Consider the following 25,760-nt stretch of genomic DNA (forward strand, 5'->3'; position numbering starts at 1 on the left):
CAACATTGTGGTCTACAACGACAGAAATGGTAAGGTTATGGTGACAGTAGTGTTAACATTGTGGTCTACAATGACAGAAATGGTAAGGTTATGGTGACAGTAGTGTTAACATTGTGGTCTACAATGACAGAAATGGTAAGGTTATGGTGACAGTAGTGTTAACATTGTGGTCTACAATGACAGAAATGGTAAGGTTATGGTGACAGTAGTGTCAACATTGTGGTCTACAACGACAGAAATGGTAAGGTTATGGTGACAGTAGTGTCAACATTGTGGTCTACAACGACAGAAATGGTAAGGTTATGGTGACAGTAGTGTCAACATTGTGGTCTACAACGACAGAAATGGTAAGGTTATGGTGACAGTAGTGTTAACATTGTGGTCTACAACGACAGAAATGGTAAGGTTATGGTGACAGTAGTGTCAACATTGTGGTCTACAACGACAGAAATGGTAAGGTTATGGTGACAGTAGTGTCAACATTGTGGTCTACAATGACAGAAATGGTAAGGTTATGGTGACAGTAGTGTCAACATTGTGGTCTACAACGACAGAAATGGTAAGGTTATGGTGACAGTAGTGTCAACATTGTGGTCTACAACGACAGAAATGGTAAGGTTATGGTGACAGTAGTGTCAACATTGTGGTCTACAACGACAGAAATGGTAAGGTTATGGTGACAGTAGTGTCAACATTGTGGTCTACAACGACAGAAATGGTAAGGTTATGGTGACAGTAGTGTCAACATTGTGGTCTACAATGACAGAAATGGTAAGGTTATGGTGACAGTAGTGTTAACATTGTGGTCTACAATGACAGAAATGGTAAGGTTATGGTGACAGTAGTGTCAACATTGTGGTCTACAACGACAGAAATGGTAAGGTTATGGTGACAGTAGTGTCAACATTGTGGTCTACAACGACAGAAATGGTAAGGTTATGGTGACAGTAGTGTTAACATTGTGGTCTACAATGACAGAAATGGTAAGGTTATGGTGACAGTAGTGTTAACATTGTGGTCTACAATGACAGAAATGGTAAGGTTATGGTGACAGTAGTGTCAACATTGTGGTCTACAACGACAGAAATGGTAAGGTTATGGTGACAGTAGTGTTAACATTGTGGTCTACAACGACAGAAATGGTAAGGTTATGGTGACAGTAGTGTTAACATTGTGGTCTACAACGACAGAAATGGTAAGGTTATGGTGACAGTAGTGTCAACATTGTGGTCTACAATGACAGAAATGGTAAGGTTATGGTGACAGTAGTGTCAACATTGTGGTCTACAACGACAGAAATGGTAAGGTTATGGTGACAGTAGTGTCAACATTGTGGTCTACAACGACAGAAATGGTAAGGTTATGGTGACAGTAGTGTCAACATTGTGGTCTACAATGACAGAAATGGTAAGGTTATGGTGACAGTAGTGTCAACATTGTGGTCTACAACGACAGAAATGGTAAGGTTATGGTACAGTAGTGTCAACATTGTGGTCTACAACGACAGAAATGGTAAGGTTATGGTGACAGTAGTGTTAACATTGTGGTCTACAACGACAGAAATGGTAAGGTTATGGTGACAGTAGTGTTAACATTGTGGTCTACAATGACAGAAATGGTAAGGTTATGGTGACAGTAGTGTTAACATTGTGGTCTACAACGACAGAAATGGTAAGGTTATGGTGACAGTAGTGTCAACATTGTGGTCTACAACGACAGAAATGGTAAGGTTATGGTGACAGTAGTGTCAACATTGTGGTCTACAACGACAGAAATGGTAAGGTTATGGTACAGTAGTGTCAACATTGTGGTCTACAATGACAGAAATGGTAAGGTTATGGTGACAGTAGTGTCAACATTGTGGTCTACAACGACAGAAATGGTAAGGTTATGGTGACAGTAGTGTCAACATTGTGGTCTACAACGACAGAAATGGTAAGGTTATGGTGACAGTAGTGTCAACATTGTGGTCTACAATGACAGAAATGGTAAGGTTATGGTACAGTAGTGTCAACATTGTGGTCTACAACGACAGAAATGGTAAGGTTATGGTGACAGTAGTGTCAACATTGTGGTCTACAACGACAGAAATGGTAAGGTTATGGTGACAGTAGTGTCAACATTGTGGTCTACAATGACAGAAATGGTAAGGTTATGGTGACAGTAGTGTCAACATTGTGGTCTACAATGACAGAAATGGTAAGGTTATGGTGACAGTAGTGTCAACATTGTGGTCTACAACGACAGAAATGGTAAGGTTATGGTACAGTAGTGTCAACATTGTGGTCTACAATGACAGAAATGGTAAGGTTATGGTGACAGTAGTGTCAACATTGTGGTCTACAACGACAGAAATGGTAAGGTTATGGTGACAGTAGTGTTAACATTGTGGTCTACAACGACAGAAATGGTAAGGTTATGGTGACAGTAGTGTCAACATTGTGGTCTACAACGACAGAAATGGTAAGGTTATGGTGACAGTAGTGTCAACATTGTGGTCTACAACGACAGAAATGGTAAGGTTATGGTACAGTAGTGTCAACATTGTGGTCTACAATGACAGAAATGGTAAGGTTATGGTGACAGTAGTGTCAACATTGTGGTCTACAACGACAGAAATGGTAAGGTTATGGTGACAGTAGTGTTAACATTGTGGTCTACAACGACAGAAATGGTAAGGTTATGGTGACAGTAGTGTCAACATTGTGGTCTACAACGACAGAAATGGTAAGGTTATGGTGACAGTAGTGTCAACATTGTGGTCTACAATGACAGAAATGGTAAGGTTATGGTGACAGTAGTGTCAACATTGTGGTCTACAATGACAGAAATGGTAAGGTTATGGTGACAGTAGTGTTAACATTGTGGTCTACAATGACAGAAATGGTAAGGTTATGGTACAGTAGTGTCAACATTGTGGTCTACAACGACAGAAATGGTAAGGTTATGGTACAGTAGTGTCAACATTGTGGTCTACAATGACAGAAATGGTAAGGTTATGGTGACAGTAGTGTCAACATTGTGGTCTACAACGACAGAAATGGTAAGGTTATGGTGACAGTAGTGTCAACATTGAAGTAGAAATAATAAATTATGAGATATCTTGCCCTAAGACTTTGCTTTTGGAAATAATGACTGTTCTCTGTTTTAGATGCAAAAGAAATAACATAGCTATAAACCAAACATATGGTCTTTCTTGCTTGCCATTGATGTGGAAGATAAAGATCACTTTGTTTGCTTATGTCCTTTTTCTTTAGAAATATAAGAAGAAAATTTAATTAAGAAAGTTCTTTAATGCTTCAACATTCTGTGGTTAAGTTTTTACAGTTGTAACAATCAGAAAATGAACTTACAAACCTATGTCTGCGTGTTTAGCATACTCATAAACATGAAATATTCTTCATGGTAGAATGTCATTTTGTTTAACTAGTTAATTCTGAGATTTGAATAAAGATTTTGCTGCTAAAGTTATAAACCCTGAGTAAATTGTATAAGTCCTGAATTATTTCTCTGTCTTTTTGTCTGTCTACAATGACGGAAATGGTAAGATGTGGCTTGCATGTTGCTTTTAGGTGACAGCCGTTAATTCGTAGGTGATATTAATGGCAACAACTTTTACCTGAGCCATTATTGATAAATTATGTGGTTTTGTCCTTAGCAAAACGTGTATAAAGTTTCATTTGAATATCTTAAATAATTTATCAATAATGGCTCAGGTAAAAGTTGTTGCCATTAATATCACCTACGTATTAACGGCTGTCACCTAAAAGCAACATGCAAGCCACATCTTACCATTTTAGGACTGTAACTCTTGCATTAAAACATCGCTTTGTGATGCTCCTTAATGACAACCCCCTGCCATCCACCAACAGATGACCATTGGCATTCACTTGCAGTGTGTTTGTTGACAGAATATTGAATAAACAGTAATGGGTTAATCATTGTGCATTTTCAGACACATGGATGAATGGTGGCAATGTTCGAGGCAGAATTATACGCCCAGATATTGACTGCACCAACAAGGGGAGACTACAGCTGATAAACGCTGTGCCAGGAATACCGTGGGCCGATATACCCACAGCTATCGAATATGATGAATATCTCCTGTGAGTATACTTTGTCACTTATCGGACATTTCATTTCAAGAAACAAAATTGATTTTACAAAACAGATTATCATAAAGATAATTTAGGGTTATTTAAGATAATTAAATTATAACCCTAACCCTTCCTTTAAAATTGTCATTTTTTTATATCAGAAATAAGTAATAAACGCAAATTATTCCAAAACAAAAATAGTATGCTTAAACCTTGATCCTGGTATAAGAGACTCAAAATAAGTAATATTGTTTGAGGAACCTTATCTGACCGTTATGTTTAAAATATGTGTATTTGGTTTCATTTTTCAGTATTATTAATACCTTATAATGCATGTGATGAATCTTGAGAAGATGATTCCAGCTAGAACAGTCAGTAGTTCTCATTCTCTCATGAAAGGGGACATTCATCAACTTGAGTGACATTTGTACCCATAATTTCAGGTACACCTGGAACGACATTAAAATGACAGGGCTGAACACTTACCTCAAGGATCCAACATTTAACCCAACTGGAATCCCGCTCCCACAGAAAACATTCTATGATTACACCAATGGACAAAACGTTTTTACTACAGTGAGTATACATCAGGGTACGTTACAGTTGAACCCCTATGGCTTGAACATGCTTGGCTGGAACATGCTTGGCTGGAACGTGCTTGGCCCGAACGTGCTTGGCACAAAATTTCGTTGGCTCAAACTGGATGTAAAAGACCAATATCTTTGTACTTAATGTAAGCATTCCCGCTTGGCTCAAAAATTCCAAGGCTGAAGGTATTTTTGCTGGTTCCTAGGAGTTTCAGCCAACGGGTTCAACTGTAACTACAAAAGCATTTAGTAAAGTGAGAATGATAGTAACAGCAATGGTGAATTATTTATGATTGTCCAATATGGTATATTCATCATTTAAAAGCTTTTAGGGGCAGCGAAAAGGATATCAAAATACAGTTTGATTGATGGAATATATTGATTTATTATAGCTCACGTCTTAAATTCTCCATATAACATATAGTAAACTACAGCGGTCAACAATTTAATTGGTTCCCCTGCGCCGTGACCTTCTGTTGTACTGTTAAACGCTGTCAAACTGTTAACAGCTGACATCATTGGCAGTAAGATAAGAATACAGGGTGTACAGATATTGTTTGAGCGAGTCAGTGTTGCAGAGACCCTTTGTTTACTCATAGCAGATACAATGACAATATTTTTAAAAAAAATTCTGACGTTTTTCGGGAAAAATATTTTTTTTAAATAAAAGCACCGTTATAATATACAGTAAAGGTGGTTTATGCTTTGACTTTTATAACTGACATATTGTGGTTATAAAATTAAATATAGCAATCTTGGAATTGTTTGACATAAAGCCATGGGCGACAGTTTCCATTTGGGTTTACAAGATGTACATCCCACTAAAGAAAGTCAATTTATATATATTAACAATCATCTTTGGGTTCCTCTGTATTTATTATGTGTGTATTCTACTTTCAGACGTTTAATCCGTATGGACAAAACTCCAATGGGCAGTCACAATATCCAGGGCAGAACAGTCAATATCCGAACAGTCAAAATCCAGCAAATACACAATACCCAAACAACAACCAACAATACCCAAACAACAACCAACAATATCCGAACAACCAACAGTATCCCGGCAACCAGGGTTCCTATGGAGAAAATCAGTTTGGGAGCAGTAATTATGCTGGTAGCAATAACAACAACTATGGGAACCAATACCCTAGCACTGGGAGCAATAATTATCAAGGAGGTCAGGGATCTTACAGTAAGTGGACATTGGACTGAAAAACATGAACATTTTGGTAGACATAAATGTCCATGGCTTGCGTGGGTAATCTGAGCCATTTAAAGATTGCAGATGTAATGGACTACAGGGTATTGCCTAAGGATTGTTTTTTTCTGCACAAAGCTAGTTGAAAATGTAGTAAGAAAGTAACATATCCAGCTATGAAGCAGTTAAATGATGCCTGTGTTCCCTGTGTATGTTCAGTGTACCTTATCTTTCAATTTTAACCCTCACGATCAGTTAAGACATCTATTCACAAATTTACAATAACTTCATCCATGTGTTTAGCAAGGCCAGTTACACTACATGTAGTTTAAATATTTGTTAAGTTATTATCCTTTTCCATTTGATATTAGTCGTCAAACTTCGTTATCAGCTTTCAGTGGTCTGGGTATAAATATGTTTAATTTTAAAGTATTACATTGATAGTATGTGTTACTTAAACTACAACTACGGTATTTCATGAGACTTGCAATGTTTAGGGGTGTGTGGAGATATCTACAATGTGTGCCGCTTCACGTTTTTCGTGCCAAACGGTACGGCTACTTACAACTATGGTTTGATGGGATTCGGGCGGTCTATTAGAAATCAGGTGGACCGATATCGTTGGGTAAGTAGGAACTAAGGATAGATGTATAAAATATGAATATTATGTTGAGTTCACTGAATATGTCCTTAATGCAAACATGAGTGTTGGGTACATGATTTGAGAGCTTTGAACAATACTTAACAAGGTCCATATTTCTCGATTTAAGAATTCCTGCATACATGTCTATCAGTGTAGTGAATTCCTATCATTCTGGCTGTATATATAAATATTTGTTTTGATGTGATCATATCGACCACTTGTTTTCACTGAGAACGCTGGACAAGCCTTGGTTGTCATAAATTGTGCTCTTTATAAATGAGTATGTAGTTGATACATGATTCCAGTTTAAGCTTTGTATTAAATGTTGAAGGTGCTGAGAAGACTGGTGATTCCAAATGAAGTTATCTCCCTGGAGAACTTTATAGTGGGCCAGTCTGTTCGATACACAGCAGATAACGGGGAGGATTTGATGATAAAACGAGAAACAGAAAACTGTAAGTAACTTTATAAGCAATTTGCTGCACTTTAATATGAACATTGAATGCAATGTTATGATGAATTTTAGGAACTCATCTATTAAAATAGCCAGCTTTATTTCTAGTAATTGAACCATTGAATGCAATGCTATGATGAATTTTAGGAATTCATCTATTAAAATAGCCAGCTTTATTTCTAGTTATTGAACCAGTTCTCTGTAGCAGTAATGGTCATAGTGAGAGGCAAATCATGGAAACATGGAATTCCATCTCGAAGACTTTATCTAGTCATTTCTGTTGATAGTTGACCATGATTATCCAAGTGTGAATGCCATATTTGAAACGTAGTATTGCTGGCATTTACCTTCCATAGAATTGTAGGTAACAGGTATTAGAATATAAATGTATTTTCTTTTTGCAGTGGTGCGTGTGCTATGGGGAAGTATGTCCGCACGAGTCATAATGTGGGACATCGGAGCGTCTAACGGCATCGTGCACATCATTGACAACATTCTCTCCGATACCTCCGATCTAAGCAGGGACATCAGTGCTGGAAACTTTCTTTCTGTTAATGTATTTCTACTTGGTGCCATTTCTTTTCTTTGGGTTTTTAGAAAATACTTAATCCATCTCTGATTTTAAATCCTGTTGTTTGTTTATCCTTTTTTCCAGGGCATATGATTGTCATATAACATTTTTGTCAATTTTTAGAAGTCATGGACTTTGTGATGAATTCGTTCTTTACATTTTGACAAAAATATTGGACATTTTTAAGTAAACATTAGTAGGATTTGTAGGTTGTGTAGGTAGTAATGTAGACTATGAGAATATTAACCATTCCATTTTTATATTTTGTTGATTTTTTAAAAAGATTATTTTGTGTACATTTCATGTCATCTATTGAGGCCATATTGGAAAAGCTTCATTTTTTCGCTATATTTTTACCATTCAGGTATATATATGATTTTTAAAATCATGATGAAAATTAATAATATATATATACTATAGTGTGTATCTTTTACAATGTAAAATAGTATTAGTTTCCATATTTCATTTCAGCCTTTAATTTAAAAACACACAGTAGCTTTATACAAAAATTTATTTTCGTTTCATGTTTGGTTTTTATTTGTTACTTTTATTTTGTTTTTTAAATGACACAATTATATTAAGCTTCCCTGTTTTTGGATGTGTGTTCCAAGTTTCAATGACGTGAACAGTTAATAACGATACAGAGTTCTTTAAGCTGGTCAGAGCATACACTGTGATCCCCTCAAACCTTATTGAGTTGAGTCTGACACGTTATGCCATGGTTTCTTATGTTAACTCACTCCAAAACCTATTTAAATAAATATCCACATGAAACTTATCATAAATGTTCACATTTACATGCACACCAGTTCCCATAACTCTGACTTTGAAGTCAATTTTGAGTATAAGAAAAAATAATCATGGTAATTCATAAAGGTTGTTCTTGTATTTCATAGAATTGTTTCTTTTATAATTCACATGTTCATTGTTTATGTGAAGCTTTTGCGACTTACAATGCTGCAGCATGTGTATTATGATTTGTTGATTTTGAGGTCTTCTGTTTTTTGAAGACAAACAAGTCAGGGCGTTGTGATGGCCTTAGTGTCTTGGTGTCATTATTGTAGTACATAAACAACCACAGTCATAACTCAAGATCTGTTTAAAATATTCAGAGGAAACTGTATACACATGTTGCCACAGACAATACACATATAGAGCAAAGTCCTTATCTCCGGCTTTTATAAATGTTGACTAACATCCCTTATTCAATAGAAAAAACAACAGACTAGCAGTGGAGTTCCCTCTGTGTGGCTCCTGTCATATCCACATTACAATGAAATGTGATAAGTTCATGACGTTACAGCTTTTCTAATCCACTATCTATATATATGTTAGATGTATTTTCTCCTTTTTGGCAATAACTATCACAGGTATTTAGTACTTGTCTCCTTATTTGTTTATTGATGTTATAAATATAGTATTATCTATTTTACAGACATTATTTTGATGCATATTTGTGTATATGTAGGTTTTCATCATTTTGTTTAGGCCATGCAAAGTGATAACGATTAAGTGTCAGGTTCTAATTTCATCACCTACATGTACTTACAAGGCAGGAAAAAATCATTTCTCCACAGATATCATTATGGTAACTGTTAAACAAGTGTGGCAACATCTCCAAGGGAACCAGCGTTGACAGCTGTACCAGTCGGAGCCAGCGTTGACAGCTGTACCAGTCCAAGATGGTGAACAATAATAAGGCACATAATTATATCAAAATATATTTTTCCCCATCTCGGACTGATACTATCACCTTGTTGTTTAATGAGATTGTATTATTTTTTTGTGACCGGCTTCATTCAGATTGTTCAAGAAATCAGCCCCTGAAAGTCTGGACATTTTAGCCATCTATGGATGACATTATATATCTCAGATAGTTTAGGAATGGAGGATAAGCTTCTTGGATTTTTAAACATTTTGATATTATTTTTATTATGTTAGCAATTTTAAGTGCTTCACAAAGCCATTATAGTCAAGATTTTTTAGCTTTTGTCCGCTTTTCAAAGAAAAAAGGCTCCGATTTGTCATTGTTTTTGTGTAGCTGTTGTCAACATAGTTACTGAAGGGGGGAATCATTGTTTGCCATAAATAATAAAAAAAAATAATATCTTCATAATGATGCACATTGGTGCAAGTCCTGTAACTCTGAAATGATATAATTTGATGGGTTATGATCCCTGATTGCTGAAGAAAGATAGACGAGTGTCAGTTTCCATTCAAGGTACACTTGTTTAATGGGATCTTCATATTGTTGTGTATTCTTCAAAAAAATTGTAAAATTTAAATCTGTACATTCCATTTTTAATGTTTTTTACACTTTTTTTATATGATTTTTTTTAATCAAGGTACCTTTTGTGAATTTATAATCTTGTACATATCATTTTATACACTCATATCAATAGACTTCTTTTACATGTTTTGTATATAATAAATATGGGGTCTATTTACATTCTTGTCCTTAATTCAGAAATTATAATAGATTAAATAAATGAAAATATAAATTGACATCTGGTTTGCGTTTTGCTCTTTAGTCTGATAACTGTGCAGGGGCCAGACTGATAACAGTACAGGGGCTAGTCTGATAACTGTACAGGGGCTAGACTGATAACAGTACAGGGGCTAGACTGATAACAGTACAGGGGCCGGACTGATAACAGTACAAGGGCCAGACTGATAACAGTACAGGGGCCAGACTGATAACAGTACAGGGGCTAGACTGATAACAGTACAGGGACCAGACTGATAACAGTTCAGGGGCCAGACTGATAACAGTACAGGGGCTAGACTGATAACAGTACAGGGGCCAGACTAATAACAGTACAGGGGCTAGAATGATAACAGTACAGGGGCCAGACTGATAACAGTACAGGGGCCAGACTGATAACAGTACAGGGGCTAGAATGATAACAGTACAGGGGCCAGACTGATAACAGTACAGGGGCCAGACTGATATTTAAATGGTACAGGGGCCAGACTGATAACAGTACAGGGGCTAGACTGATAACAGTGCAGGGGCCAGACTGATAACAGTACAGGGGCCAGACTGATAACAGTATAGGGGCCAGACTGATATTTAAATGGTACAGGGGCCAGACTGATAACAGTACAGGGGCCAGACTGATAACAGTACAGGGGCTAGAATGATAACAGTACAGGGGCCAGACTGATAACAGTACAGGGGCCAGACTGATATTTAAATGGTACAGGGGCCAGACTGATAACAGTACAGGGGCTAGACTGATAACAGTGCAGGGGCCAGACTGATAACAGTACAGGGGCCAGACTGATAACAGTATAGGGGCCAGACTGATATTTAAATGGTACAGGGGCCAGACTGATAACAGTACAGGGGCTAGACTGATAACAGTACAGGGGCCAGACTGATAACAGTGCAGGGGCCAGACTGATAACAGTACAGGGGCCAGACTGATAACAGTATAGGGGCCAGACTGATATTTAAATGGTACAGGGGCCAGACTGATAACAGTACAGGGGCTAGAATGATAACAGTACATGGGGCCAGACTGATAACAGTACATGGGGCAAGACTGATAACAGTATAGGGGCAAGACTGATAACAGTACAGGGGCAAGACTGATAACAGTACAGGGGCCAGGCTGATAACAGTACAGGGACCAGACTGATAACAGTTCAGGGGCCAGACTGATAACAGTACAGGGGTCAGACTGATAACAGTACAGGGGCCAGACTGATAACAGTACAGGGGCAAGACTGATAACAGTACAGGGGCCAGGCTGATAACAGTACAGGGACCAGACTGATAACAGTACAGGGGCCAGACTGATAACATTACAGGGGCCAGACTGATAACAGTACAGGGGCAAGACTGATAACAGTACAGGGGCCAGACTGATAACAGTACAGGGGCCAGACTGATAACAGTACTGGGGCCAGACTGATAATCAGTACAGGGGCCAGACTGATATCAGTACAGGGGCCAGACTGATAACAGTACAGGGGCCAGACTGATAACAGTACAGGGGCCAGACTCATAAAGCATCTTAGTGAAAGTTTTCAAAGTAATGAAACACTTTGTTTTTTCTGGCTTGAATTTAAAGAAAACTAATATTTTAAGTTTTTAGACCAAAAGTATGAAAATTAGCAAGGAAAAAATCCAAATAAATTAGGCGTTTGAAAAAATTGATGAAAGATATAGGGTATTTAAAATATGTTTTTGTTATTAAAAATCACTAAGTTGAAAATGTTCAAGAAGAAACTTTATGAATATCGCCGCTGATCTCGATCGCTTGCCCATGTTATCAGGGCTGATCTCGATCGCTTGCCCATGTTATCAGGGCTGATCTCGATCGCTTGCCCATGTTTACAGGGAGTCATATTAAGAGGGCATGAAATTGAGTATTCAATTTTAATAATATTGTGTTCTGTCGAATCTGTAAGAACACGATCTCGGCCATTGCCTACAGGACGACACAGGTGACATGTTGAGTATACATTGAGGATATGATTCTACTAAGATGTTTTGTTCAACAAAATAATGTTACAAAAGTGAAATAATTAACTTAAAATTGATATGTTCTTATTTATAAGCCTGGAAGTAAAACAACAACCTTGCATTGATTAAATAAGACCATTTTCGACTGTTAAGCAAGAATCAACGATTGAATGCCAAGACGAATCTTACATCAACGACCAAATGTCATTAAAAACACTTAAGACTGTACTTAAAGGTCTCAGTTATTGTAATATTGAAACCGAGCAACAGATTTATGCCAATGAGAAACATTGGAATGGCTCTAACAGAGATATCGAGAGTTCATTAATAATAATATGATCAACGTAGAGATAAGGGAAAATCGAAGAATCACACTAACTGATGGGGATGAAAGTCCGGACACACTGTTTGGTGGTGTAAGTCCGGACACACACTGTTTCTTGGTGTAAGTCCGGACACACGGTTTGGTGGTGTAAGTCCGGACACACACTGTTTCTTGGTGTAAGTCCGGACACACGGTTTGCTGGTGTAAGTCCGGACACACACTGTTTGGTGGTGTAAGTCCGGACACATACTGTTGGGTGGTGTAAGTCCGGACACACACACACACACACAGATGGGGGATTAAAGTCCGGACACACACACGCACGCACGCACGCACGCACACGCACACACACTGATGGGGTATTAAAGTCCGGACACACACACACACAGATGAGGGATTAAAGTCTAGACACACACACACACACACACTGATGTGGAATTAAAGTCCGGACACACACACAGATGAGGGATTGAAGTCCAGACACACTGTTGGGTGGTGTAAGTCCGGACACACACACAGATTGGGGATTAAAGTCCGGGCACACACACAGATGAGGGATTGAAGTCCAGACACACTGTTGGGTGGTGTAAGTCCGGACACACGCACAGATTGGGGATTAAAGTCCGGACACACACACAGATTGGGGATTAAAGTCAGGACACACACACAGATGAGAGATTAATGTCCGGACACACACACAGATTGGGGATTAACGTCCGGACACACACACACATGAGTGATTGAAGTCCAGACACACTGTTGGGTGGTGTAAGTCCGGACACACACACAGATTGGGGATTAAAGTCCGGGCACACACACAGATGAGGGATTGAAGTCCAGACACACTGTTGGGTGGTGTAAGTCCGGACACACACACAGATTGGGGATTAAAGTCCGGGCACACACACAGATGAGGGATTGAAGTCCAGACACACTGTTGGGTGGTGTAAGTCCGGACACACACACAGATTGGGGATTAAAGTCCAGACACACACACAGATTGGGGATTAAAGTCCGGACACACACACAGATGAGAGATTAATGTCCGGACACACACACAGATTGGGGATTAAAGTCCGGACACACACACAGATTGGGGATTAAAGTCCGGACACACACACAGATGAGAGATTAATGTCCGGACACACACACAGATGAGGGGTTGAAGTCCAGACACACTGTTGGGTGGTGTAAGTCCAGACACACTGATGGGGAAGTCCGGACACATACACAGATGGGGGATTACAGTCCGGACACACACACTGTTGGGTACTCTAAGTCCGGACACACACACAGATTTGGGATTGAAGTTCAGACACACACGCTGATGGGGAAGTCCGGATACACAAACTGATGGGGAAGTCCGGACACACACACAGATGGGGGGGGGGGGTCCGGACACACACTGGGATTGTATAAATCTAAGTGGTAACACGAATCTTATTGCGTTAATCAGTTAGTATGTTTATTAAAAATTGGAATTCGCAAACCATAACTTGGTAACCTGTTAGCGCCTGAATCTGGAATGCAATTATAGCTAAGTGGTAATACAAATCTTATTTCGTTAATCAGTTAGTATGTTACTTATTAAGTGGAATTCGCAAACCATTACTAGTTAACCTGTTAGTGTTTTACAGATAAAAAAGGTAATGGGTGACAGTTCTGGGCACTTACAAGCCTGTTTTTAGTCTTATGATATAATTTATTTTACCAAAAGGGTAACGCGAATATTAAGAATTATCGCAAAAATTAAGTGGTTAGCATGGAACAATTCGCGAATGCTGTCAGGTTATCTTACGGCAGTAATATGCCACCATAAGTAAATACTTTTTTCCATGGACATTTCATTTATTCAACAGTAAGTACAAAGTATATACAGATCACGCAAAGTAACGTTTATACGACAACACTTGCTTCAAACTGTAAGTACAAAGTACCAGTATATACAGATCAAGCAAAGTAACATTTATACGTAAACACCTGCTTCCAACAGTAAGTACAAAGTACCGGTATATACAGATCAAGCAAAGTAACATTTATACGTAAACACCTGCTTCTAACAGTAAGTACAAAGTACCGATATACCGATTAAGCAAAGTAACATTTATACGCAAACACCTGCTTCTAACAGTAAGTACAAAGTACCGGTAAATACAAATCAAGCAAAGTAACATTTATACGTAAACACCTGCTTCTAACAGTAAGTACAAAGTACCGGTAAATACAGATCAAGCAAAGTAACATTTAAACGTAAACACTTGCTTCTAACAGTAAGTACAAAGTACCGGTATATACAGATCAAGCAAAGTAACATTTAAACGTAAACACTTGCTTCTAACAGTAAGTACAAAGTACCGGTAAATACAGATCAAGGAAAGTAACATTTATACGTAAACACTTGCTTCTAACAGTAAGTACAAAGTACCGGTATATGCAGATCAAGCAAAGTAACATTTATACGTAAACACTTGCTTCTAACAGTCAGTACAAAGTACCGGTATATACAGATCAAGCAAAGTAACATTTATACGTAAACACCTGCTTCTAACAGTAAGTACAAAGTACCGGTATATACAGATCAAGCAAAGTAACATTTAAACGTTAACACTTGCTTCTAACAGTAAGTACAAAGTACCGGTATATGCAGATTAAGTAAAGTAGCATTTATACGTAAACACTTGCTTCTAACAGTAAGTACAAAGTACCGGTAAATACAGATCAAGCAAAGTAACATTTATACGTAAACACTTGCTTCTAACAGTCAGTACAAAGTACCGGTATATACAGATCAAGCAAAGTCACATTTATACGTAAACACTTGCTTCAAACAGTAAGTACAAAGTACCGGTATATACAGATCAAGCAAAGTAACATTTATACGTAAACACCTGCTTCTAACAGTAAGTACAAAGTACCGGTATATACAGATCAAGCAAAGTAACATTTAAACGTTAACACTTGCTTCTAACAGTTAGTACAAAGTACCGGTATATACAGATCAAGCAAAGTAACATTTATACGTAAACACTTGCTATATATTGTAGTTATACATTCTAAGTAATAAAAAAGTTGGGTTTATTTTATAGTCATTTAAGATAAACATGTACAATACAGTTCAAAGAATAGACAGAACAACTATATATTTTTAACAATTTCTAAGTTGATGATCTTATAATATGTTGAGTGATTAATTATTTAAGTGATTTAGCCTCACTCAATATTGAAGCGTTGTTCATTATATCCCTTTAAACGCCGAAGAAATATCCATGATTGCAATGAAGAGAAAAAATAAATAAAACAGATAATTAGAAAACAACAAAACAACACAAAAAAAAAACAAAAAAACATGCAAGTATATCACACATTGTCAATGTAAGTTATATATTGAATTATTATTCTAGTAAAACATAATTATTAGAAATGTAGTTACGTTAGAAAACGTTCTACAACTGTCCAATTTAACTTTCCTTTATCTGATAATTTTGTGTTGTTATAAATGTTCAGAGCCAGTCTAAGGCTATTATTAAACCCTGATACGTTTGGAACTATATGCAACTTTCCATTTTATATTCAATTATATTGATATCATTGAACATTGACCATTTTCACTAGCTGTCATCTGGGTGTCGATGAATTTTATAATGCAGATATTTGCCAGACTCGCAAAATTCAAAACAAACCAAAAGCCCAAGGCACTGTGTCACGAATATAATTCGACAGCCACTCGGGTGTGCGGAGCCTTGCTCAGCAACGTCTACATTTTAAGATTGTCATAGTCTAAAATTATAATTTTCCTTCATGCCAACAGACATTTCCAAAATATTGAGTAGAACTAACATCTCTCTTAATACCTTTCCCGCTCAACACTAGGATCGAACTTACAATATTGAAGATGTCCAGAAAACCCTATTAACATTAAAGGGCATGGGACTTTGACAGCAACAATGCATGGCTGTCTGTGGTATGAAAAACAAGACTACGTATTCAACATAACAAAAACAAATAAAAAGTCAAACTAAACAGTAAACTAGAAACGCTGCAATGCAACGAAACCAGGTTTTCAATGATTGACAGCAGAGCTTCAGCCTCATTGTGGGATTCAGCTTCAAATGTTGTTGGTTTTCAATTTTTAGTTACAGTCCCCTTGACATTGACCAAAGTGGTCCCAAATGCAATCCTTTGGAAGTCCACCATAACTTTTTCTATATAAAAAATTGGTTACAATATATCAACCCTAACTGGAGTTATTCAGTACCAGTTAAATGTGCCATTGGCTTTAATGTTAAACTTTGATGGTAACCCCCACATAATGAGAAGTATCATTTGAAAGGTTTTTGCAAACTGATTACTAAGATGTAAAATAAATGACAAAAAAATGTTTTCAGATTGTAGAGTTATTGCAATTTATATTTTTGCTCCTCATTCAAACAGAAATCAAGCATGAATTGATCTTTTTATAAAGTCCAAAGGCACTGCCGGTAGTTTGTAACGCATTAGGTGTTTTTCATTTTAATAAATGATTTGTATACTCATAAAACCTTTCATATAATAAAATAACATGTGGTCACCAGGCATTCCAAAAACACATAACTGTACATCGTATAGCTTATTCTCCATATTGCAAAAGCTTTATGGTTGGTTTTGAAATATGATAATTCTAAAACATAATATGTATCTTAATATTTAAATTATGCCACACATTTTGTGAGTCTGATATCATGTACTATACCATTAACAAATAAAAATATGTATCAAACATAAATAAAGTAAAAATGATAAAAAAACATAGAAATTGTTTTATATTTTACATCTCTCTCTCTCTCTCTCTCTCTCTCTCTCTCTCTCTCTCTCTATATATATATATATATATATATATAATTTTCGCTATACACAGAAGAAAAGCATATTTTTATCACAGGATTTGAACTTCATAATTCCTCTTAATGTAAAAGAGCATAATTATATTGCATACATGACCAATACTACAATACAACAATGAAAATGATATATTTGGACAAGCCAAATGAGATATATCTTTATATTAAATATTAAGTCAATACCTCAGAGACTTTTTGAGTAAAGCTGTAGACAAAAAATGAGTATGAAAATGAACAAAGGGAATTTACTTCCTGCATCATGAGTTATGGTTCCAGTGCACCGCACTTCACCTCAATGAGATCTTTCTGTATATGAACTTTGAAGTCAATACCTCAAAGACTGTTCTTCTGCGGACAAAAATCAGAATGAAAATTAACAAAGGGCTATTACTAAAAAACATATCCCAGAGTTATTGTACCCGTACACTGCACTTCTCCTCAGTTATTGTACCCGTACACTGCACTTCTCCTCAGTTATTGTACCCGTACACTGCACTTCTCCTCAGTAATTCTCCTCAGTTATTGTACTCGTACACTGCACTTCTCCTCAGTTATTGTACCCGTACACTGCACTTCTCCTCAGTTATTGTACCCGTACACTGCACTTCTCCTCAGTTATTGTACCCGTACACTGCACTTCTCCTCAGTTATTGTACCCGTACACTGCACTTCTCCTCAGTTATTGTACCCGTACACTGCACTTCTCCTCAGTTATTGTACCCGTACACTGCACTTCTCCTCAGTTATTGTACCCGTACACTGCACTTCTCCTCAGTTATTGTACTCGTACACTGCACTTCTCCTCAGTTATTGTACTCGTACACTGCACTTCTCCTCAGTTATTGTACCCGTACACTGCACTTCTCCTCAGTTATTGTACTCGTACACTGCACTTCTCCTCAGTTATTGTACACTGCACTTCTCCTCAGTTATTGTACCCGTACACTGCACTTTTCCTCAGTTATTGTACTCGTACACTGCACTTCTCCTCAGTTATTGTACCCGTAAACTGCACTTCTCCTCAGTTATTGTACCCGTACACTGCACTTCTCCTCAGTTATTGTACCCGTACACTGCACTTCTCCTCAGTTATTGTACCCGTACACTGCACTTCTCCTCGATGGAAATCTGTCTGTATATGAAGTTTGAAGATAACACTTGAAATTTTTTGCAAGTTATGCTCCAGTAAACATCACACAAATTTGAAACAAAAATTGTAAGATGAATTAAATGGTGATCACTTTCATGTTCCCTGTCTCTCATTGTGTCATTCCTGTCTCTCGTTCTGCGTTGAATTCATGGCCTGGTCAACATTTTGGTCTGTTCTGACATCTTGCAAGAACTGAAAATATTGCAAAAGGGATAATTATACCCAATGTACATAATATACTGCTACTAGATGTTCGTGAAGTTGGCAGACTGGCAGCCCAGCAGCGTGAAGTCAGCAGCCCAGCAGACTGGCAGCCTAGCAGCGTGAAGTCAGCAGCCCAGCAGCGTGAAGTCAGCAGCCCGGCAGACTGGCAGCCCAGCAGCGTGAAGTCAGCAGCCCAGCAGACTGGCAGCTTAGCAGCGTGAAGTCAGCAGCCCAGCAGACTGACAGCCTAGCAGCGTGAAGTCAGCAGCCCGGCAGCCCAGCAGCTTGAAGTCAGCAGCCTAGCAGCGTGAAGTCAGCAGCCCACCAGACTGACAGCCTAGCAGCGTGGAGTCAGCAGCCTAGAAGACTAGCAGCATAGCAGCGTGAGTTAGCAGTCTAGAAGCCTGCCGGCGTGAAGTTAAAAGCTGAGCAGCTAGGCAGATTAGCAGCTATGCTAAGACGAACTCGTGTGAAGTTTCCCGTCGGTTTTCAGTTTTCAAAGCCAAAAAAAAAACATAAAAAAATGAAGAAAAAAAATCATTCACAATAGTTGGTTTGCAAAACACACCTTAAACTGAAGCAAAAACACTAAAATGAATCATTTAAAAACATTTACACTATTTCTTTTTTGTGAACTAAAGAAATCACTTTACTTCACTTTTTGATTTCACGCGTCTGACAGCCCCAGGCAGCCCCAGGCGTTTTATGGTATTTTTACTCGGGCTGGATACATGGCTTCTAGTATATGAAAAATGAAAAAAAATCATTCACAATAATTCGTTTGCATAATCCTCTTTAAATGACGCAAAATACTAAAATGAATACTTTTTCAACATTTACACTATTCTTTGAGTGTGAACTAAAAACATCACTTTACTCACCTTTTTTTATTTTAGTTTTATTCTGGTAGCCCCGGGCGTTTTATAGTATTTTTACTCGGGCTGGATTCATGGCTTCTAGTATATGAAACGTTCGAATGATTACAAGTTTAATTACTTAGCAACACGGAAAATTCAGAAATTCATGTTTTCAAAGCCTAAAAAAATGAAAAAATCATTCACAATAGTTCGTTTGCAAAATACTCTTTAAATGACGCAAAATACTAAAATGAATACTTTTTCAACATTTACACTATTCTTTGAGTGGGAACTAAAAACATCGCTTTACTCCAGTTTTCTATTTTAGTTTTCTGGCAGCTCCGAGCAGCCCCGAGCAGCCCCAGGCAGCCCCGGGCGTTTTATGGTATTTTTACTCGGGCTGGATACATGGCTTCAAGTATATGAAACGTTCGAATGATAACAAGTTTAATGAACACGGAAAATTCAGAAATTCATGTTTTCAAAGCCGAAAAAAATAATCATTCACAATAATTCGTTTAAAAAAAAACTTTTTAAATGACGCAAAATACTAAAATGAATACATTTTCAACATTTACACTATTCTTTGAGTGTGAACTAAAATCATCACTTTACTACACTTTTCTATTTTAGTTTTCTGGCAGCCCCGCGGAGCCCCGGGCGTTTTATGGTATTTTTACTCGGGCTGGAAACATAGCTTCTAATATCTGAAACGTTCGAATGATAACAAGTTTAAAGACTTAACAACAAGGAAAATTCAGAATTTCATGTTTTCAAAGCCGAAAAATTGAAAATAATCATTCACAATAATTCTTTTGCAAAATACTCTTTAAATGACGCAAAAAAACTAAAATGAATACTTTTTCAACATTTACACTATTCTTTGTGAACTAAAAACATCACTTTACTCCACTTTTTTATTTTAGTTTTCTTTATGGCAGCCCCGAGCAGCCCCGGGCGTTTTATGGTATTTTTACTCGGGCTGGATACATGGCTTCTAGTATATGAAACGTTCGAATGATTACTAGTTTAATGACTAAACAACACGAAAGATTCAAAAATTCATGTTTTCAAAGCCGAAAAAATGAAAAAAAAAATTCACAATAGTTCGTTTGCAAAACACTCTTTAAATGACGCAAAATACTAAAATGAATACTTTTCAACATTAACACTATTCTTCTTGTGTGAACTAAAAACATCACTTTACTCCACTTTTCGACTTTAGTTTTCTGGCAGCCCGGGACAGCCCTGGGCAGCCTCAAGCGTATAACGATATTTTTACACGGGCTGGATACAAGGCTTTAACTCTGTGTAACGTTCGGATGATTTCAAGTATAATGACTTTAAAGCAAAGATAAGATGTAAAATGTTACAGAACACTTATTATTATTATCATTTCGAAGCCGAAAAAAAACACATATAAAATGAAAAATCCCTTCTCAATAATGTGTTTACAAAACACGCCTTTAAATGACGCAAACTACTAGAATGTATACTTTTAAAACCTTTACACCATTCTTTTCATGTAAACTAAGGCATTTCTTTATATAACTTTTAGATTTCAGCCTGCTAGCAAATCTTGCTCTTTCCAGCAATGCCAAGCGTTTTATAGTATTTTAACCCCGGCTGGATACAAGTATTTCAGTATATGTAATGTTTGGATAATTCCACGTTAAATGAGTTCCAAGCAAAGGAAATATATGAACTGTTTCAGAACAACAAGTAGTTTACGTAATATTACTAGCAGACATGTCTTTCCTGCAATCCAAGGGAAGATAATTTACAGTGCAGCTTTTAAGCTTAATTTTAAAATTCTGAAATGTGTGAACGGGAATATGGGAACAGTTTCAGCATCGGTAAACTCACAAAACTGCAACAACCTATGTTTTACACATAAAAGCTTCAATCATCCTGAATATAACCCATACATAATATTTATAATAAGCCACACATGTAAACAGTATGTTCTGATGTTATGTCCAAATTATCGCTTCAAATCAAATCATAATCGGCAGGAATAGAATACAATAAAACCTATCTATAATTCTCAATTTCAAATTGCGTAAATATTTTATCTTCTGCGATTGGTTTCTACCGTACATGAAGCAGATGCCAGTCAACCAGCTGATCGATAATCGATTACATAATCATCGCAAAGATAAGGCGGGGCTTATCAGTTGCCCGGCGCTTTCCTCCATGATCTCCAACAATAATGAATTGACATGACGCAGGCTGCCTGTCTGACTAGCCTCTTCAAATAAGACTGACCAATCAGCGTCCAAACTGGGCGGGGCTTATAAGTAACCCGTTGCTGTTACTCTAAAGTTTTGACAAAAGGAAAATAGGAAAGCAAAAAATTCTGACTTTTTTAATTTAAGCAAAGGAAACGCAAAATGAATGAATCCTCCAAATATATCGATCGTTTAATGTAAATTTTTGATTTAAATAATATTCGTAAAAGTAGGAAATATTATTATGATTACATGGAATTTATTAAGTGTGTACTAGTGACGTTATTTTGCGATGTATTTATATTTTCAAATGTGTATCATTCTTGTGCATAAAATAAAGCATTTTGTTTGTTAAGATATACATTTAAGGTATTGTTTTTTTTAAAGATTTAAGAAAAAATAAAAAATAAAATATGACTTAAGATTACAATAAGTATAAACATTTTTAAATACCTGTATTCAATGTTTAAATACAAATCACCTGATATCCAGAAAAGTGTACCTTACCGACTTCGTTTTTTTGCGCAGTATCAAATAATCTAACCCCTATACCTGTTTCTCATTCAATGCGTATTGTATTAAAACGTTTAACATGACGTTATACGTAATATTATTATTAATTTTTGCTTAGTTTTGAACAAACCACTGATCAATATTATGGGCGTTTTTGTTGATACCAAACCAGTTTCAGTTTTGGTGTCAATGGTCTCAGCAGCTTCGAACTCGGTTTTGATAGTTTGGCTTGAAGTAACAAATGCATGGTTTTGTGTACAGTTTAAACAACATGGCGGAGCTACTACATGTAGCCAATATGTTCAATTATAAATATAACCTTTATCATTTAGCTCATTTGCCCATTGTAAGGCATTGTTATCAAAAGGATTGAGTTTCAACAAACGTGGTTGATCACTTTCCGCTATGTTGGTTTCAAAGTAAACTAGTTTTCGGATGGAACGAACCGATGAAACCGCCTCAATAGTTTCGAAAACCGGTTTCGGTTTTCGTTAAAAAAACGATAAAACTGGTTTTGGTTTTATTTGAACATGTACAACAAATGCACAGTTCGTGGAACCGAAATAAAACCGAAACCAGTTTATAACCAACAAAAACGCCCTTTTTAACAGTAATTGTTTATTTCTATTATATATATTATATTTAATATAATTTATATTATAATATTTATCAGCAGTCTTATAACACGGGTAATATAATTTAATAATTTAATAATAATTATATTAAATTATTAAATATTTATTTTATTATATGTGTATATTATAATATAAACTATTTTCAATTAACAGGTATCATGCATTGACTTATCAGCACGGAAAAGGTTGCCAGGCTGGAAAATATACGACTGTTTCAACAGATAGAAACGCCTCGCTAAAGGGCAATCTTGGTGTGCATTAGGAGAAAGCCAGTAGAAGTGACTCGAAAATGGCTACTACAAAACGGATAGGCTTGGAATAAATAACGATTTACCGTAGTATTTATTCATTGTGAAATGTACTGAACATCATTGTACATTGTATCTCTACTGAGTACAATATTTTCGCATATTTTAACGTTTAAAATAAACCAAGAGAATATATGTTGCTATATATTTTAGCTCTTAACATTGTAAGCGTCTGTCAATTTGTCTCTTATTGATATGCATACCTTAAAATATTGTATTTTATAGCACCAAAATATATCAATTAACAGTTAGCTTATAATTTCTTATACTTTAAGAGTATTAGTTTCGGGAAATGGCTGAGGAACAAATAATCAATTCGAATACATGTTTATTATTTTCATTAGTTTTATGACAAAAGCATGCAGTGTGAAACCAACACACATAACTAACGTAACAGTATGAGTGTATATATAATGTGTATAAACCATTGTTAACATGAACATGCTATATTCATGTAATAAATATTGTGTAATTATACTTTGACTTATGCAATTACATACAACCATGAACATATTACAGCAATTAAACAAAAATCGAGAACTCTATCATTAACATAGAAATTACAAATCGCAAACTTAAACTGAAGATTATCACAGATTGATATAACATTCAATTGGGTTAAGAACCGATCATCGCAAGCAGATGATAACATTAGCCTGTTTAAAAAATATAAAAAAACAGTTCACTCAATCACTTATTTGCGCACTTCTGGACGCTTCTATAGTAGCTCAGGCCGGAACGTGAAGCGTATTCTTTACCACAGCTACATTTCCTCCCCTCGGTGGGATAACAGATGAACCACCAGATCTCGTCGAATGTGGTATTTAGCACCACAAATTTCACATTCGATCTGGACGTCTGTATGTACCACACTCTCCGATGGTTAAACAAATCCCCATTTGTGGCGAACGCTTTGTCAAAGTCGGTACACTTGCTCTGCATTTCCTCACTATGGGCACAACCTCTGAAATATGATTTAATAACTATTTTAAGAATATTTGTATCCAGTATTTGCAAATTGTAACATTTAAAATAGTTCTTTATATTTAAGTTTATATTTTATATGCATAAACATAAATGTAACGACTTCGAAATATGGCAATCTGAAACGGATAGTTTACCTGTGGTGTTTTGAGTGGCTTTGGCTAAAGAACATAAGCTCACATCATCTGTATGGTGCTGAGCCTGTATGTTTTTTTTAATGTATACTTAATGCGCCTTTGGTCTTGTATGATTTCCCACAATGTCGGCATAACATATTCTGCAACAATATAAAAATTATATAGTATTTGGTTCGAATAATATTTCGTACGTGCTTGGTTCGAAAAACGGTTGTAGCGTTATTACCGCAAAATGAGTACGTTGCTATGGAAACATAACTTAGGGCATATCGATAGGGCTACGTGAAATGTTCATAAATAGCTCTGTATACGAAATTGCGTATATAAATAACGAAATTTAGAAAAAAAATGGACAATTCATGCTTGGTTCAAAGGTTTCCGCAGCACATTTCGCCTCGATTAAAAACTTGTGACACGCATTCCAAGTAAACTACAGAACTGTCTGACAAAATGAAGGTACCATATTACAGGGAAAATTAGGCGCTGGAACATGGTTGATGTTAGGAAATTTAATTGTTTAATTATGGAGTGAAAATAAATAATTATGGAGAGAAAAAACAAAAATACATAACGTCTCACTGGGCGCAACATTTATTTAGTGCTTGGTATCAAAACAATGTACCACGTGATTACCGCCTCTGATATTGTTGATACATGTTAATTTCGGTTTGTGCTTCCTGGCTTGTCTGTGTCTGCACTGTATCTGACACACGAGAACAAGCTCGTTTAAGTTATTTAAGATTAAATGGTTGTTATCAGCATGTCTGCGCTTGAACATAGAGATAAGCTTAGTTTGCATAAAAATGATCATGATCGCCGAATCGAGTGTATCTCAAGTTGAACCTTTTTTTTTACAATTTTGACATCAAAGTGTAACACATTCTATTAGATAATTGTCCTGAGATTCGTTACAAAATATTTTTTTTTTGGTGCCAATCTGTTAGACAGTCCCTTTAAAATTCTTTTTAACTGGTTCAGTTGTTTAAAAAGATTTAATACCAGTGGTTTATATACATCTGTAACAAATATATATTTGTATTTTAAACACGCCGGCATTTGACACAATAACACGTCCGGTGCAAGCATTTTGCCTCGTTGTTTTAAATAAAGATGATTATTTCAGTATGAGTTGTGTTGATCGCTGTTTTGAAATGGCTGTCATATTTGTTGTATGTATTCAAATTCAGCGAAACTTGGTATACATGCTTCATATAGTTTGAACTTTGCTATATATACGGTTGAAACAAATTGTATATGTTTTCGGGAAGCTACATGATTAAGAAAAGTTCACGTTTTGTTCGCTCACCTCTCGTAGATCTAAGACAGGTTATTAGAGTCACTAATAAAGCTAGTCGTTTGGCACCAAAACTACAGCTGGTTTTTGAAGATTAAACTTTAGTTTCATCCTATAATTATTTATTGTTATGATCTATAAATAACAGAAAATAAATTTCATTAAGACGTGTCCAAATACATCGTCTACATACATGTGTTCATAAATATTTTGTCAACATT

The 25,760-nt window shown here is 36.4% G+C and overlaps 1 protein-coding gene across 2 annotated transcripts in view; it reads left to right on the top strand.

Annotated features, from left to right (window-relative positions):
* The window catches only part of LOC128222243 (uncharacterized), a 37,247-nt gene extending 27,192 nt beyond the window's left edge, over positions 1-10,055 (top strand). For both annotated transcript variants that reach the window (XM_052931196.1, XM_052931195.1), the window contains exons 10-15: positions 3,956-4,106; positions 4,541-4,673; positions 5,585-5,876; positions 6,380-6,507; positions 6,857-6,980; positions 7,384-10,055. In XM_052931196.1, coding sequence (XP_052787156.1) covers positions 3,956-4,106; positions 4,541-4,673; positions 5,585-5,876; positions 6,380-6,507; positions 6,857-6,980; positions 7,384-7,598 — 1,043 coding nt within the window. In that variant the 3' untranslated portion in view covers positions 7,599-10,055. The remainder of the gene's footprint in view (positions 1-3,955; positions 4,107-4,540; positions 4,674-5,584; positions 5,877-6,379; positions 6,508-6,856; positions 6,981-7,383) is intronic.
* Positions 10,056-25,760: the final 15,705 nt, after the last annotated feature.

The sequence above is a fragment of the Mya arenaria genome, chromosome 16 (assembly GCF_026914265.1).
Source record: "Mya arenaria isolate MELC-2E11 chromosome 16, ASM2691426v1".
In the NCBI taxonomy this organism is placed as follows: domain Eukaryota; kingdom Metazoa; phylum Mollusca; class Bivalvia; order Myida; family Myidae; genus Mya; species Mya arenaria.